The sequence below is a fragment of the Paroedura picta genome, chromosome 9 (genome assembly GCF_049243985.1).
Source record: "Paroedura picta isolate Pp20150507F chromosome 9, Ppicta_v3.0, whole genome shotgun sequence".
Taxonomy (NCBI): domain Eukaryota; kingdom Metazoa; phylum Chordata; class Lepidosauria; order Squamata; family Gekkonidae; genus Paroedura; species Paroedura picta.
In genome coordinates this window covers 67,481,700-67,498,034 of record NC_135377.1, presented here as the reverse complement: position 1 = coordinate 67,498,034, position 16,335 = coordinate 67,481,700, and the positions used below count along the sequence as shown (strand labels likewise).

Sequence of the window (16,335 nt, the reverse complement as noted above, 5' to 3'; positions counted from 1 at the left end):
CGCTTTACCAGTGTTAAAATCTGGTCACCTTAGATTAGAAGTTTCCCATCCCAATACTAGCCAGGGTCGAACCTGCTTAGCTTCCAAGTTCTGACGAGATTAGGATTTCCAGGTCAGAGGAGCCACCCAGCAAGCATCACAGCAGTGCTAGTATCACCACTGTACCATGTACCATGTACCATTGACCACTGTACCATGTGGCGGTCACGTTAACCACAGCACCATTTTGTTTAAACATCTCCTTTTTTAATTAACAGGGAATATATTTGGGTTTATCGCTCAGCACCTGGACTGCAAAAATCTAGTCCATGCAAGGCCTCTCACTTTCAAAACTGGAACACGCTGGCAGCAGCTGACTCCTGGAGCCTGATCAACAAGGCCAAGGTCCAGAGTCCTTGGGTATTTACATGTCTGAATCAAAGCTCACATTCCCAGGGACAACTAGTTAAGTACCGTAACAAAGATACAGAAAGCACAAGGTACCTCACTTCTTCTGAGTCAGAGGTTCAGAACAACTTCTGGAAGGCACCGGAGGAAAGTGCCCCATTAGTAGGACCCCTGGGCTCCAGCACAGGGAAGTGGTTAAGAGTGGCGTCCTCTAATCTGGAGAACTGGGTTAGATTCCCCACTCTTCCACATACAGTCAGCTGGGTGACATTGGGCTAGTCACAGTTCTCACAGAGCTCTCTCAGCCCCACCCACCTCACAGGGCGTCTGTTGTGGGGAGAGAAAAGGGAAGGAGTTTGTAAGCCACTTTGGGATACCTTTAGGTAGTAAAAAGCAAAGTACAAAGAAAAAATAGCTCTTCTTCTCTGCCATGAGGAAGTATGAGACAACTGCTTCAGGAGGCAGGATTTAAGAAACGATTAAAACAATTAAAAGGCTATCAGTTAAGATGGAGGACAACAAGGAAATGTGGTGGAAAAAATACAGTGTGTAGGAGATGAACACACAGGTAATCAAACCTTTCTTCCATGATGTGGTAAGTTCTCAGTTCTTGAACAGGCCTCTATTCCCTTGAGAGGCAGTGTGGTGTAGTAAAGAGACGGTGTGATGGACTGGTTAAAGAGAAGCGGCCTTTAATCTGGAGAACTAAATTTGATCCCTCTCTCCTCCCGCACATTCCACCAGCTGGGCGACCTCAACCCAGTCTAAGTTCTCTCAAAAGAACCAGCTCTTCTTCTTCCACCCAGTGTGTGGTAATGAAGTGAGTATATTCCCTTGGTTTGGGCAACCAAGATGACAGGGAATAGGAGCAATGAATAGATTGCATTTTGCTTCGTTTACGGAGAAAGCTTTGGTGCTTTGAATATATAGTGCAATTGACACATAAGTGTAATGGGCAATTTGAAAATAATTTTCTGTCACTTCTAAGGGTCTTGAACCACACTTTTGGGGTTTACATGCGGAGTGCAAAGGGCTGAGTGGAAGGATCACACTGCCAAATCCTTCAATAGATCAATCAAAGTGCCCCAGCCTATGGGAGGCCAGGAATTATGCCATAATTCTGGCCTCCCTGTTCAAAACATCAGCCAAACTTTTACCCTTGCCGTCTGCACCTTAAATTAATTTGATTATAGAATGTTTTAAAGTGACACTTATTGTTTTTATATATGCTGTGGATGGGCGGGTAAACAAGGATCCTTTGAAATTATCATTCAAAGTGATTTCAACCTGACCTGACCTCCTTTCGCAGGAGCAATTAGGAAAGTCACGCAGTTGGGGAAGCCGGTTCGCTTGGCCTTGAGCAACACGGGCAGCGCCGCGCTTATGCAAAGCAGCCGTCTCCCGCCCGCTATAAAGCGCCCGAACTTGCCGTCGCCGGCCCGCTAATCTTCCGGCAATCCCGGGGCCAGCGCGGCTTCTGCACGGCGAAGAAAGACCGCAGAGCGCCGCAGGGACACCGACAGGAGGGATCCGGCGCAGTTCGCCCGTCCCAGGTGCGCGGCTCGGCTGGGCTCAGGCGCCTGTCCGCGGGTGCTCCGCCATGCAGCCCCCCGGCGCCGCGCTGTGGCACGGCCTGGTTTTCGTCTGGTTCGCCTTCGTTCTCTCTAGGACCGTCCACATTGATCTGTCGCAGGTCTTAGACGTGCCTCGGGAAATCGTGGTCTATGGCGGGCCTTGGAAGTTCCTCACCATTGTCAACCTGGTAAGCAGCTCCGGGGGGCGGCTGGGCATAAAGGCGCGGCGGGGGGGGGGGGGAGGCAGGGACACCCACTCACCCACCCACTTTGCGCGCGGGTCGTGCAGGGGCCACAGCGACCGTCCAAGGGTGACCGGAGCCGCTCAGGCGTCGGTAAAGACCCGTGTTGGTCTTTACGGGGCCCCTGGCCTCACATTTTTCCCCTGCTGCTCCAATCTCAAGGGGGCTTTACTATAGACCAGGGGGGCTGCCCTCTGAAAGTACCTCCGAAGAAACGTGCCTGCACTGGACAGCTTAAACTTTCCAGTGCACAAAACCTGAATGGTCTTAAAGGTGCCGCTGAACTCGAACTTTCTTCTCCCTGGGGCGGTGTTCTCTGTCCTACAGGGACTTTCCCAAAAGTGAATATATTCAGCTGCTTTGAAAGGGGTGGGGGAAAAGCAGCTCAGCCTCCAGGTGTGTTCTCCCGATGTGGTGATTTCACAACTAAAAGTTGTCTTTCATGAGACTATGCATAGGGTGGGACCTTGCTTATTTGTTCCTCCTGCTGGGTAGAAGTTCCTAATCCTAAAATTAGGTGCCCTGCTGCAGGAGTCCGTCCTATAAACCAGGGGAAAGAGGTGACTGAAGAGGCAGGAACATTGGGATTCCTTGGTTCCTAACAGCAATGACTGGCAGCTACAGTTCTTAAGAGCTTTAATGGTTGTTAATGTTTTTGTTTAAATTTCATGTTTCTAATTGTTGTAAACAGCTATGCTGGGAGGAGGGGTCATGGAAACTGAATATATAGAATCATAGAGTTGGAAAGGACCTCCAGGGTCATCTAGTCCAACCCCCTGCAAAATGCAGGAAATTCACATCTACCTGCCTGCCCACAGTGACCCCAGTTCCATGCCCAGATGATGCCCCCCCCCCCCACTAGGTGGTATGCTCAAACCCTTGGCCATACCTAATATAGCCTTTTGGATCTCAAAGTTTAGACGGCTGTGAATTAGGATCTCTTTACAGTTAACTTGTCAACAGTTTTTAAATTAGGTTTCTAAGCGCAACACAGAAAACCACATCACTTCCAGTTGGCTCTGTTAACAAAGAGGCACATTACTTCTTCTGTCAAGGGAAAGCCACATTGGAATCTTGAACAATGTTATCACCCTGTGCAGGTGAGACTGTCAGATGTCTCAGCACTGGTTAGCAGAGGTAGCCCTTAGGAACTAGTTACCCATGTAAAAGAGCCGCTTGTTTTGATAGTGACTTGTACAATCATTTCCTGGTTAGCTCAGGCATGCCTGATTGCATCAGATTTCAGAAGCTAAGAAGGGTTGGCCCTGGCCAGTATTTGGATGGGAGACCTCCAAGGGCCACAAGGGTCATGACGTGAGGGCAGGCAGTAACGAATCACCTCCTGACATCTCTTTCCTGGCTGCCAGATGATCCTAGAATAGTAGAATCTCCTGGCTACACTATACCCACGCCATATACGAAATGAATCAATAAATAACAGCACAGATGAGCTATGTTACTTTGCAGATAAACTATTTTAATCCCTTTGGATTAATACATTATATATGATGGCGTTGTTCCTAGCCCTTGAGGAGATTTCCTCCAGTTTAACTGGCCTCCTGTCTTAGAAGAGCTACTTAATTGGAAGAAGGCTCTTTGTATATATGGTGCCATCCAGTTGCAGCCAACATCTGGCCCCCCCTGTGGGTTTTCCAAAGTAAAAGGTGGATCAGTACAGCTCCTACATAATCCTGCATTGAGCAGGGGATTGGCCTAGATGTCCTCTATGGTCCCTTCCAACTCTGATTCTTTGACTGCCTTGGTGATCTTCTATCCAGGTACTAACCTGAGCTGACCCTGCTTAGCTTCTAAGATCTGACAAGACTGAGCTAGGCCAAGGCCTAGCCTTAACCCAGTCTTAAACCCAGCCTTTCCCATCCAAAGGCAGGATTAATGCCAATGGGAAAAGGTATGTATTTAAATGAGTTTCATAATCTTTGCACATTTGGGCTAAACAAAGCCACCTCTTCTCCCCAGTGTGTATTTAAGTCCATTAAACAAGACATTGCTAAAGCTTGCCACCTAAACTAATTTATTAAAACGCTTTTAGTAAATAAGATAGATTAAGCCTGCAGCAGTTTTCCATGTGCTGATTCATGGTTTGGTCTGGAAAAAAAGGCTCCCTGAAGTACAAGAAGGGAGTTCATTGAGGCATGTACAATTGAAACTGGATGAAGATGTGCTCATTAGTTGTAATTAATTTAGCTTCTTCAGGCTGCCTTGTGTGGCATCTCCTTGCTGGTTGATGTGTTGACGTTAATGAAGAAACAGCGAGCTGCCAAGTTCCTCCTGCCTTTCAGAGACTTGCTCTTCGGATCCCTGGGTTTTCCTCTCTCTATGGTAAGTTACAAGCAAGCCGTCGTCATGACGACAGCACTGTATTAACTGTAATTATTACAAAATGGCGGTTCTTAGCCAGAGTTGATGGTTTAGGTCAGGGGTAGTCAAACTGCGGCCCTCCAGATGTCCATGGACTACAATTCCCAGGAGCCCCTGCCAGCGAATGCTGGCAGGGGCTCCTGGGAATTGTAGTCCATGGACATCTGGAGGGCCACAGTTTGACTACCCCTGGTTTAGGTAATATTGTCATGTAGGTTATGGGTCAAGTCATCACTCTGTGGTGTAGTGGTCAAGAATGGTGGACTCTAATATGGGGAGCTGGGTTTGATTCCCCACTCCTCCCAAACACGCAGCCTGGAGGGTAACTTTGGGGCAGTCACATTTTGCCTCAAAAATCTCTCAGCCCCACTTGCCTAACATGGTGACTATTGGTGAGGGAAGGAAGGCGATTGTAAGCCACTTTGAGAATCTTTGGGGCAGAGAAGAGGAAGGGGTTTTTATGCCCCGTTTTTATCACCACCCAAAGGAGTCTGAAAGTAGCTTATGAACACCTTTCCACAGACCCCCTGTGAGGTCAGTGGGGCTGAAGGAGCTCTGAGATGGTCCAGCTCCCAGGCAAGAGTCATTATCAGCCCCACATCACACACCCCGTTATTCCTTGGAGGTGGCCCTTCCAAGTGCTAGCCAGGGCTGGCCCTGTTGAACTTCCAAGAACTGACCGGATTGGGCTGGCCTGTGGTTAAAGGAGAGCAGTTGACTGAATCCATAAAAGTATATTACTCCCCCCAAAAGCAGGTCACAGGTTAGAAGTTCCTTCTGAGAAGAAGCCTTGATCAATTGAAATGCCTGTATTTGGAGGATTTTAACATCATTGCCTAATAGTATCTCACCGTACTGCAAAATAAGGGTGCTAATTCATTATCAGACAGCTCCTTAAAGACCAACAAGATTTTCAGGGTATCAGTTCATGAGAGCCAGCTTGGTGTAGTGACTAAGAGCAGCAGCCTCTAATTAGGAAAACCAGGTTTGATTCCCTACTTCTCCACATGCAGCCAGCTGGGTGACGTTGGGCCAGCCACAGATTCTTCAGAGTTGTTCTTGCATTAGTTTGATTCCCCACTCCTCCATACGCAGCCAGCTGGGTTACAGTGGCCTAGGTAGTCATAGTCCTTTTAGAGATGTTCTCACAGAGCAGTTCTCTCAGAGCTCTTTCTGCCCCACCTACCTCACAGGGTGTCTGTTGTGGGGAGAGGAAGGGAAGGCAATTGTTAGCTGCTTTGAGACACATAAGGGCTGCTGGGTGGCTTTGGGCCAGTCACAGTTCTCTCATAGCTCTTTCATCCCCCCTCCCCCAACAATCTTATTGTTCTCTAAGTTGCTCCTGGACTTGAATTTAGCTCATCTACTGCAGAGCAACATGTCATTATCTTATAATTTTAAACACCGTATAAGATTATCTGTATATGAAATGTTGTCATCTGAAAATATGTAGAAAATTGTTAATTCATTCTTGCTACCTTTTTATCATAATAAAGTCTATTTTAAAATAACAACGAGAGCCAGTTTGGTGTAGTGGTTAGGAGTGCGGACTTCTAATCTGGCATGCCGGGTTCAATTCTGCACTCCCCCACATGCAACCAGCTGGGTGACCTTGGGCTCGCCACAGCACTGATAAAACTGTTCTGACCGAGCAGTGATATCAGGGCTCTCTCAGCCTCACCCACCCCGCAGGGTGTCTGTTGTGGGGAGAGGAATGGGAAGGCGACTGTAAGCCGCTTTGAGCCTCCTTTGGGTAGGGAAAAGTGGCATATAAGAACCAACTCTTCTTCTTCTTCTTCTTCCAACTACAGTTTTCTCTTACCTATGAATATTTTTTGGTCGTCATCTAACGCAGTGGTCCCCAACCTTTATTAGGCTGGGGACCGGCAGGGCATTGGGCCGCGCCCGCAGGGACCGCGCAGGCCACGCCCACGAGCCGCGCCCGGCCGCGCCCGCGGGCCGCGCCCGCGAATTGGGCCGCGCCCGCGAGCCGCGCCCGGCCGCGCCCGCGGGCCGCGCCCGCGGATCGGGCCGCGCCCGCGAGCCGCGCCCGCGAATCGGGCCGCGCCCGTGGATTGGGCCGCACCCGCGGGACGCGCGGGCGCGGCCCTGCCCTGATTCCCTCTCCCCGCCCTCCCCACAGTAAGAAGCTTCCCGGGCCGCAAGCTTGCGGCCTGGGAAGTTTTTTACTGCGGGGGGGGGGCGGGGAGAGGGAGCCGCGGCCCGGCGGCCCGCAGGTTGGGGACCACTGATCTAACGCACCCATCTTTGAATCATCTGAAGTTGGGCACTTTTTCCATTCTCCGATACACTCTGCTCCTAGGCCTCAATACCTATTGATAATGGATAGATGGTTAAGATTTGGACAACGAGGAAACAGGGAAAAATTGGTTGCTTATGTATCTAATTTTTAATGTGGGGTAGATCTTCTGGCACTCTTTGCCAAACAGGAATGAATATGGATGTGACATACATTGTCTCGCTCACAAAGTGTGCCAGAAGGTAAAGAGGGCCCAGCCAGCAGCCATGCCGGTCCCAGGGACCTAGGCAGCCACTGCACACCCAGCAGGGGCCGAGGCAGCAGCTGCCCTGCACCCAAGGCCTTGGCAGTGGCCGCGCTAGGCAGCTTCTGTGCGACCAGCAGGGTCCAAGACAGCAATGGAGAATGTAAGCAGGAAGAGGGAGGGGGGAAGGGAGTGTTTGTTTGTTTGTGTGTGTGTGTTTGTGTGTGCATTTGCTTATAAGGGAGGGAGAGAGATTGGGAAACCAACAGGTAAGGGGGGAAATGAGGTTGGGGAGGAAGGGAAGGGCATCTTTGTATATCTGTTTATGTGCGTGTGTGTGCGTGTTTGCCAGGGAAGGAGGGGGACCTGACCAAGTAGCCCCAGAGCAGGTATGTGTCCCACATACTCTCTGAGAGTCAGACTGTCAGTAGATTATTGTTTATTGTTTATTGTTTATCGTTTATCGTTTATCGGTTATCGGTTATCGGTTATCGGTTATCGGTTATCGGTTATTATTTATTATTTATTATTTATTATTTATTATTTATTATTTATTATTTATTATTTATTATTTATTATTTATTATTTATTATTTATTATTTATTATTTATTATTTATTATTTATTATTTATTATTATATTGCAGCCCCTAATTATATAACAGCCCTTCATTTCATGTGAATAATTTTTCTTCTCTGTTAATTTTATTTTTATGAGAAAGAAAATAGACAGAGGCTTGATGGCTTCTAACCTACACGAGGCTATATAATGGCTTTACTATTTTGTTTCTTGACCTCCAAGGCTGTTCTGTTCTGGGCAACTGAGCTCCCTTGTTGTCATTTTTAACTGGAAAGCCAGGCTAGCTCTGTTTTTGGGCATAGAAATGTTTTCTTTTCTTTTTTTGAGGGGGTGTCAAACATAGTAACTGTTACCCTTTATTTCTGGTTATACCCTTGACAGAAAGAGAGTAGGACATTTTTGGTGCCATCCTATCTACAACCACATGAGAAAATGCTTGCCCCTTTCTCCAGGTAAACTTGAGATGGAAAGGGCTGAACCAAGGAAGCTGTTTTTGTGGTTGTTGTTATAAGCAAGGCATAATGTTTTTAGTGGACAGCATCCTTCAGCAGCCTTGCCCCAGGTTTTCTCCAAGGTGGAGCGCTTGTGCTCTGAGTAGAATCACGCCCAACAAGATACAAAACAGCTTTTGGGTGGAAGGATCAGATAACCAAAATTTAATCCTTGCACTTTAATCTGCCTGTCACAAATACTTCCCAAGAGCAGTGTTTCCCAGCCTATGGGTTGGGATTAAAAGTGTGTCATGAATCCTCTTGAAAGTGGGTTGCAGGTTAGCCCTTCCGCATGGTCGCCCTCTCTTTTCTATTTTGGAATCCAAGATCTGGCCCTGGAAGCAGTATTTTCCATGTCATATATCAGTTGATAGTTTTCTTCACTGCATAAACATGTGATTTTTAAATAATATTTCAAACATCTTAACAACAAAGCTTGTTATATATGTCTCCTGATAGTTACTGGCATGAGTTTCTTAGACCCCCTGGGGGGATGAGAGGGAGTAATGGAGAAGCACAGGTTGTTCAAATGCAAAGCAGAGAGTCACGTGTTTTAGGGGGGTTCACAATGTTTGTAGGTTTCTCAAAAACATCTGACATGCCACTGCAGAAAATGGAATATTGAATTAGCAAGGTGCTGAGGTTGTAATTTGCCTAAGGTACCAAAAAAACAAACATTGGATGGGTCACCATCATACCAGATGGTTTTGACCTTTGGTTTATCATATTGAAAAAGGCTGGGAACTACTATCGAAGAGTATGGCCAGTTTGTTGTAAATGAGGATGATACTGGTGTGGCTTTAAAGACACATCAACCTTTGTTCCTTGACAGCCCTCAGTCTGAGCAGGTGGAGATGCAAAAACAGTGAAGGTAACTTTATAGGTGGAGCAGGGATTCTGGAGAGGGGCTGAGGCTCAGTGGAAACACCTCTCCTTGGCATGCAGAAGGTCACAGGTTCAATCCCCAGTACCTCCTGCTTAAAAGGCCCAGGCAGTAGGCAATGTGAAAGAGAGCTGCTGTCAGCCCTAGTAGACAATAATGACCTTGAAGGATAGATTCAGTATAAGGCAGTTTTGTACATTAATATCATGTCCCCACCGACTCTTCAATGAACCGATATGTCAGCAAAAGTGGTCTATTGATAAAGTGAAATAGAGCTCATGATACTTCGTGTTGCAACTTGATTTGTTGGGTAAATACGGATCAATGTATTTCCCTGTCACCGCACCCCCCCCCCCATGACATGAAAACACCCCAAGAACACAGTCACACCCAGGCGCTACTTTCAGCACCCAAGGCCAAGCTAACACCTTAGCTTCTGCATCTTCCGGTGCCATCCTGCCAAGATAACCCTATCCATTAGCCTACGCCACAGGTCAAATGCACAGCACAAAGTAAACAACACAGATGAGTAAAAGAACGTATCCTTCCCAGGCTAGAGCAGTGAAGCTCCCACCTCCCCCCCCCCCACACACACACACATGCTGAACCCCTGGTAGGATGTTGCTATACTAGCAGATCCTGACAGTTCAGGTGTATGCTGCTCAGTATTTAGTGACTGACTAGGGTGCCTGAAGCCTTAAGGATGACATTCACCTACCTGAGGTTCCAAGCATGCCGCCTGCAGTCTGCAGGGGAAGATTTCTTCACTCCAGTTTCAGACTGGCTTTGTATATGTGGCAATATGGCAGTTGAGGACCCCATACATTGTGTCCAGGACTGTCCTCTCTGTGATGACCTGAGAAAGAAATTTATTCGGAAACGACTGCCCTGGGGCACTACAATGTTGAGAACCTTGACCTTTCTGTTGTCAGACAAAGATCCTTATGTCTCCACTGGAGTGGCACTTTGTCACTGGCTGCCAGGAAAGCTAGGGCCGATTTATGCAAACAGCACTTCTAGCGTCAGACGGTCTTCTCTTAAAATGCCAAACTTATTTCTATGTTTTATTGATCACACTATTTTAGATTTAATCATTTTGTGCATACTGTTATATACCATTTGTTTGGTTATATACCTTTTTGTATGATATTGTTTTCATATGACTGTGACAGCCAGTGGCCAATATAATAACATTTTAACTATAACTCTAATCTGGCAAGCTGGGTTTGATTCCCCGCTCCTCCTCCACGTGGATCCAGCTGGATGACCTTGGGCTCGCCACAGCACTGATAAAGCTGTTCTGAACGAGCAGTAATATCAGGGCTCTCTCAGCCTCACCTCCCTCACAGGGTGTCTGTTGTGGGGAGAGGAAGGGAAGGCAAATGTTAACTACTTTGAGACTCCTCCTATTAGGGAAAAGCGGCATATAAGAACCAACTCTTCTTCTTCATTCACTATGGCAGGGGTGGCCAAACTTTGGCTCTCCAGATGTCCATGGACCAATTACCATGCACCCCTGCTGTCACTACTGCAGTGAATAAAATCAAGGCCCATGCTCTCAATGATTGTTGTAAATGAGGATGATGGTTTTGACCTTTGTTTCACCATATTGAAAAAGCCTGCGGACTCCTATCGAAGAGTATGGCCAATTTGTTGTAAATAAGGATGATACTGATGTGGCTTTAAAGACTTCGTTCCTTGTTTGTTCCTTTGTTCCCTTCACCCCTTTCGATGCCCATTTTCAAAATGGGCTTTGCTCCTAGTATTACATTCAGACCTGGTTGGTGGTACAGAAATCCTGAAATAAATGAAAATATTTTTATAAGAATTAAAAAAAAATAGAATGTTATTGAGGAATATTTTAATAGTTAAGCACCGGCTTCACTTCTCAAACATCATAGAATAGGCTTACAACACAATGGAATTTCTCTCAATCAAATTTATTTTGGTCACACTTTCATTTTCCACTGTTGAACTAAATGTTTTGTCTGAAAAGACATAAGTTCCAAAGCCGAGAAAAAGGTCAACAAGAAGGTGAGTCAATAAGGCAGTTCTATAGAAACAGTTGCCTGCTTATTTCATATAGTCAAATGCCAGTGAATCATTGATCATGGGCTCATAATTAAAGGAACAATCTTTAGTCTCTTTCAAGAAAGGTCCCTGAAAGGTTGCCCGTGGTTTCCAATTGACTCGCCTTCTTGTCGACCTTTTTCTCGTCTTGTGGATCGACTGGTCTTCAGGTCATCATTAGTCAGTTGTGACTTGACAGCGAAAATAAATAAATTCTATCACACCACTCGTCTTCTGAACAGACACTCTGGAAAGATTCTGTTCTCCATTTTGAAGTCCAAGAGATGACTGTCCCAAATATTTACAAGGCATTTTTGAGAGCTTTGAGTCTACCTTTGTACTAACTTTTACTAACGCTAGCCAAAGCATCACAAAATATTGCTCATAAGATTCACCAGACTGGATGTTAGAAATCACATTACCTTTAAAGAGAATGTGCCTGATCCTCCATTGTTTTCAAAGGACTAAAGTCAAACCAAAAAATCTGCAGTAGAAACTGAAGGGGGGGTATTTTTGTACTCCAGCATTATATTAACACTGGTACTATACTATTCTTAAATGAATTCTGTCACCAAGTAAGATAGGGCTGGGGGGGGGTACATAGGGAAATTAGGTGAATGGAGATAGAAATGAATGAGAAACTTGTAGTAAAGAGAGAGAGAAAATGAAGAGAGGGAAAGGTTGTGTTCCCTTGCTGCAGCAACCTAACTACTTTGCAAGATTTGGGTGCAAGGAACTAGGTTCAAAGAAAGGGAGAGAGAAAAGCTACTATTCTGTTAGAGAATATGACCTGCAGGCTGGCAATTACTGTTGCAGCTCTCAGTAGGATCTGTTAAGGAAGTTTGCTTGAGTCTTGGAAGAAAGGGATCTTAGAACTTTTTGCTGTGCTCAGGCTTCCCTGTGCCCTTAGTGGCTGCAATGAGAACTGCATTTTAAAAATGAAAAGGAAGGCATTCAGTTGGAGGTAGCAGGATGATGCCTGCTTGGAGGGCCTCCTTCAAAGGTCAACCTGTGCCTGGGGTGAACTCCCCCCCCATCCCCCACCCCCTTGGTGTGCCACTAGAATGTTTTGCTCAGTGATGAATTCAAAGAGATCCGGCATGACGTAGCTTATTTAACAGAACTATTTGCAAATAGATGCTTTCGAATTCTGGTGTTAGAATGATGCAAATACCACGGACAGCCAAAATTTTCAACAAGACAGTTTTAGAGGGGAGCAAGTTAACTATGTCATTAGAAGACAAGATATTATGGCCAAAGCTCACTTACTTTGGACACATCATGCGATCAAACTTGTTAGAAAAATCATTGATGCTCGGCATGGTCAGCGGCAAAAGGAAACGTGGTCACCAAAGGATCCGCTGGCTCAACACAATCAAAGCCAACACAGGGATGACCATGAACCAACTGAAAGAGGCGGTCATTGACAGAGACGCATGGCAAAAACTTTCCTATAGAATCGCCGAGGGTTGGACACGACTGAACGGATAACATCATCATCATTTGCAAAGTTCAGTTAAATGCGTTTGCAATTCCAAGGAAACAAGGTCAATCTTATTAAGGCCAAATCTGTCATCTCGATGTTTATTTTAACGTTAGCTCTGTTCGAACATAATATATGTGGTCATGAGCTACACTGATTTCCACACCTGTCTGAAATAAAAGAGAAACTTGGGGTATAAGATGATAATCTTCAAGTTTCTTATGACTATTTGAATATGCTGGATGAAGATACATCTGACCAATTTGAGGATTTTCTTTTCATGGAAATTCCGTTTTCAGATCTTGAGGTTATTGGAGGAAGAGCTGAAGCCAAATTTTAACAAGTTGTACCAAGAGTTTTGATTACAGAAGGAAATATCTGGTCACTGACCTGCACTGTGGACCATAGTTAAGAAGCTCATTTCTGCGTTTAACATCATATTTAGTGAAATGTGGATTTAGTGTGGCCATCCAATTTCTCTCCAAGCAACAAAATTGACTCCAGTTTACTAAACATGGTGATTTTAAAACTCCTGCTAAGGGACTTTAAACCAAACATGGGCAACTGGTATCATTTTATCAAGTTTGTCGGTAACGTCAAGAATTTATTGAACAGTGAAGCTGCATTACTAAATGCAGTAATTAAAATTCTTAAAATTCTATCAGACTTTGAAAAGCTGATGTCAGTAGATCAAGTTTATCAGTTTTATTGAAGAAATTAAACTAAGGGGTTTTAATGGGATTTTGAATAAATGTGAAATTAATTGTTACTGTTTTGAATTTTATTGTTATCTTCCTTAGTGGATCCTGCAACCTGCTGTTCTGAATAATCCCTTTTAAGAGTAGGTTAGGGTATTGGACACTGTAGGTAAGTTTATAAAATCAAGGGCAGTGGCTTGAAAAAATTTGGGAACCACTGATCTAGAGCCATAATCTTCATTTGCCCGTGGATAAAAGTCTGCCATTTGTGTGTTTATCAGCATTCAATTCAGTGCATTTCAGACTTGGGATGTGTAAAAAAAGTGGGGAAGATTTCAAGTTCGGGTCAAATGAACCCAAACTGATTCAGGATAACCTGAATCCCAGTTTCAATACTGAGATTTGAGTTTATGCTTAATTTGGGAAAGCCGTCTTCTTCCAGAATTGCTGCCCTCAGCTGATCCAGCAGAGAGATTTTTCTCTGGGGATCAGCTGTTTGTTGTGCAGATTCAGGAATTCAAGGCAAAAGCCAAGTGATTTGGCCTTTTGTGATTCAAGTCCAAAAACTGGGGATTCTCAGTTTAGGTAAAAACTTTTTTTTGAGGGGGGGGGGGCTGAATCAGTATTCAAGCTTTTTTCCTAGTTTTTACCACTTGTATGTACACCCCATTTCCCACCATTCTCTGTGATTTTGCTTTTCTGTTTTACCCAAATTAATTACTGCAGTCTCTCTGCTATAAGATTGCTATAATTAATTTTACCTATCCAAGGCAATATTCTTGTTCTAACAATATATACATTCAATTTTAATACAACTTTTATATACAGGAAGAATCAACCATAATGGTTTCTAGATAATTTCCATTTTCAATATCTTCTTCAGTGGTTGAGTCCTCCAATATACGATTGTTGTAACAATAGTGAAATATTAGTGTGGAAAAATCCTACAGTATTTCCTTATATTAGTGTTTTAATAATATCAAGAGGATATCAGCTCAAAGGTATCAGGGAATGTAAGTCAAAGGGGAATGGTCCTTTTTTTGTGTTGTAATTAATTTGACACCAGAAAAGCAAAATTGCAGAGAGAAGATCGAACTGGGATCTGGGATCTGAAGTGAACATCATCAGGACCTCCTTCTCCACCCGCTAGTAGTGGGGGGGGGGTCGGGTTTTACTGATTTTCCGCCATGTTGTTAATGTTTTATGTCTTTTAATTGGGTTTAATGGGGATTTTAAGACACTGTAACCCGCCACGAGCCGTAAGGAAGTGGCGGGAAATAATTTGAATAATAATAATAATAATAATAATAGTAGTAGTAGTAGTAGTAGGTGGAAAATGCACCAAATGGAACATTCTATCTTCTTTGAGTCATTGTTCCTGGATCACCCAGGCAAGCCTTATCCATCAGATCTCAGAAGCTAAGCAGGGGCAACCTGCTTTGGATGGGGGACCTCCAAGTAGTTGAGTGGTAGTTCCTCCAAAGAGCACTAGGGGTCATGACACAGAGGCAGACCACCTCCAAACATCTCTTGCCTGGCTGCTACACTACACACACCCTATGATAAATAATCATTTAACACCATTACACTCACAAAAATGAATTTAATTTTTTTGTTGTTCCAGTTTGTGTCCATGTTCTTTTGGATAGTATGCATTTATGACCGGGAGCTGATTTATCCCAAGGGCATTGAAGCAGTCATTCCTGAGTGGCTGAATCATGCTATGGTAAGTATAATTCTTTGCAACAAATGACTTTTGCAAGCAGAAAGATTTTTTGTTGTTGTTGTGCTGAGTTTGGTGAGTTTGCCCTGTAGTACAACAGTGGTATTGGGTTCTGCTGGGTATTCTGGACACTGAACTAATTATGCTGGGCTTGAAAAAATGCCTCTCTTCAGTTTGTACAGCAGGAATTCTCTGGCCTGACATCATACCTCTTTGGTTTACATTGCCATTGGGTTCTGCTGGGCATTCTGTAGACTAAACTCAGTTAATGAAGTTCTTTTCTGATGATGGGAGTGGGATCCTTCCAGTTGCTTAGCAAGAACTATCTCCATAAACTGGGCTGTGTGTGTTGCCCACAGGGAAATGTCAGTGAATCGTTGCTAGCCAAGTTTAAGTCAGTGGAAAGACATGAAGTCATTAAATGGGGAAGTAGAGAGAAACTTTCTAGGTTACTGCAGTGCAGACAAAAAGAATGGAAACTTCTGTTGGCGTAAACAGAATGTTATACAATACAGAAGGTCTGGGGATACGAGTGGATGTATGACGGGATTTTGGAACTGGTGAAAGAAGCTGAAAGTATGTCAAAGCAGATCAACTGATCAGTGAATGCATGCTGAGGCATCAAAGGCGTGTTGGAGGGCTGGTTACATGCTTCTGTGCCATCCTGCATTTGAAATTTCATTTTGAATTACCTTTGTCAAAAACAAAAAGGGGGATGTTGAAGGCGCAGATGCTTCTGGTCCTGCAGAAAGTGTGGGTGTGTATTAAGTTAATGGCACATCCTCTTGGGGTTAGGTGGGAAGAGAAGTTCGGGGCGAGACTGAGTCATAAGAGCTGGGATGAATGAAATAATCTTCCTTCTCAGCCTAGATTCACTCACCATTCTGTGCACATCACAACATTGTACTGCTGGCTCCAGCAGCACTGTGCTGTGCTACAGAAATATCCTCTGTGCCATGAGAATTCCCAGCAAGAAAAACCATTCAGCAGCTCTGTAGAATCACTGTGCTTTCTGCCACGTTTTGGTCTTGCGCTCTGTGAAGCTCAGGGAAGCATGTATAGCTCTGTTTCATTCTCACAACAAACTTGTGGAAGAGGTTAGACCAGCCCTTCTCCTCTGGGGCCATGGGTTTATCTACCGTTAGCCGCCACGAGCCGGTTCAGGAGTGGTGAGGTGTAAATTAAATTATTAAATAAATAAATAAATGTGAAGGGGGCCACAAACTGAAAAATGTGAGGAAGGTTTATGGGGGTCCTTGATAATTGAATCAATGAAATACCCTTTTGCTGGCAGGGGCTCATGGGAATTGTAGTCCATGAACG

At 44.8% G+C, this 16,335-nt stretch overlaps 1 protein-coding gene across 1 annotated transcript in view; it reads left to right on the top strand.

Moving 5' to 3' along the window:
* Nucleotides 1–1,726: 1,726 nt before the first annotated feature.
* Nucleotides 1,727–16,335, top strand: part of ADTRP (androgen dependent TFPI regulating protein) — a 26,782-nt gene continuing 12,173 nt past the window's right edge. Inside the window, exons 1-3 of the mRNA XM_077353205.1 lie at nt 1,727–2,149; nt 4,409–4,543; nt 14,914–15,015. Coding sequence (XP_077209320.1) covers nt 1,988–2,149; nt 4,409–4,543; nt 14,914–15,015 — 399 coding nt within the window. The 5' untranslated portion in view covers nt 1,727–1,987. The remainder of the gene's footprint in view (nt 2,150–4,408; nt 4,544–14,913; nt 15,016–16,335) is intronic.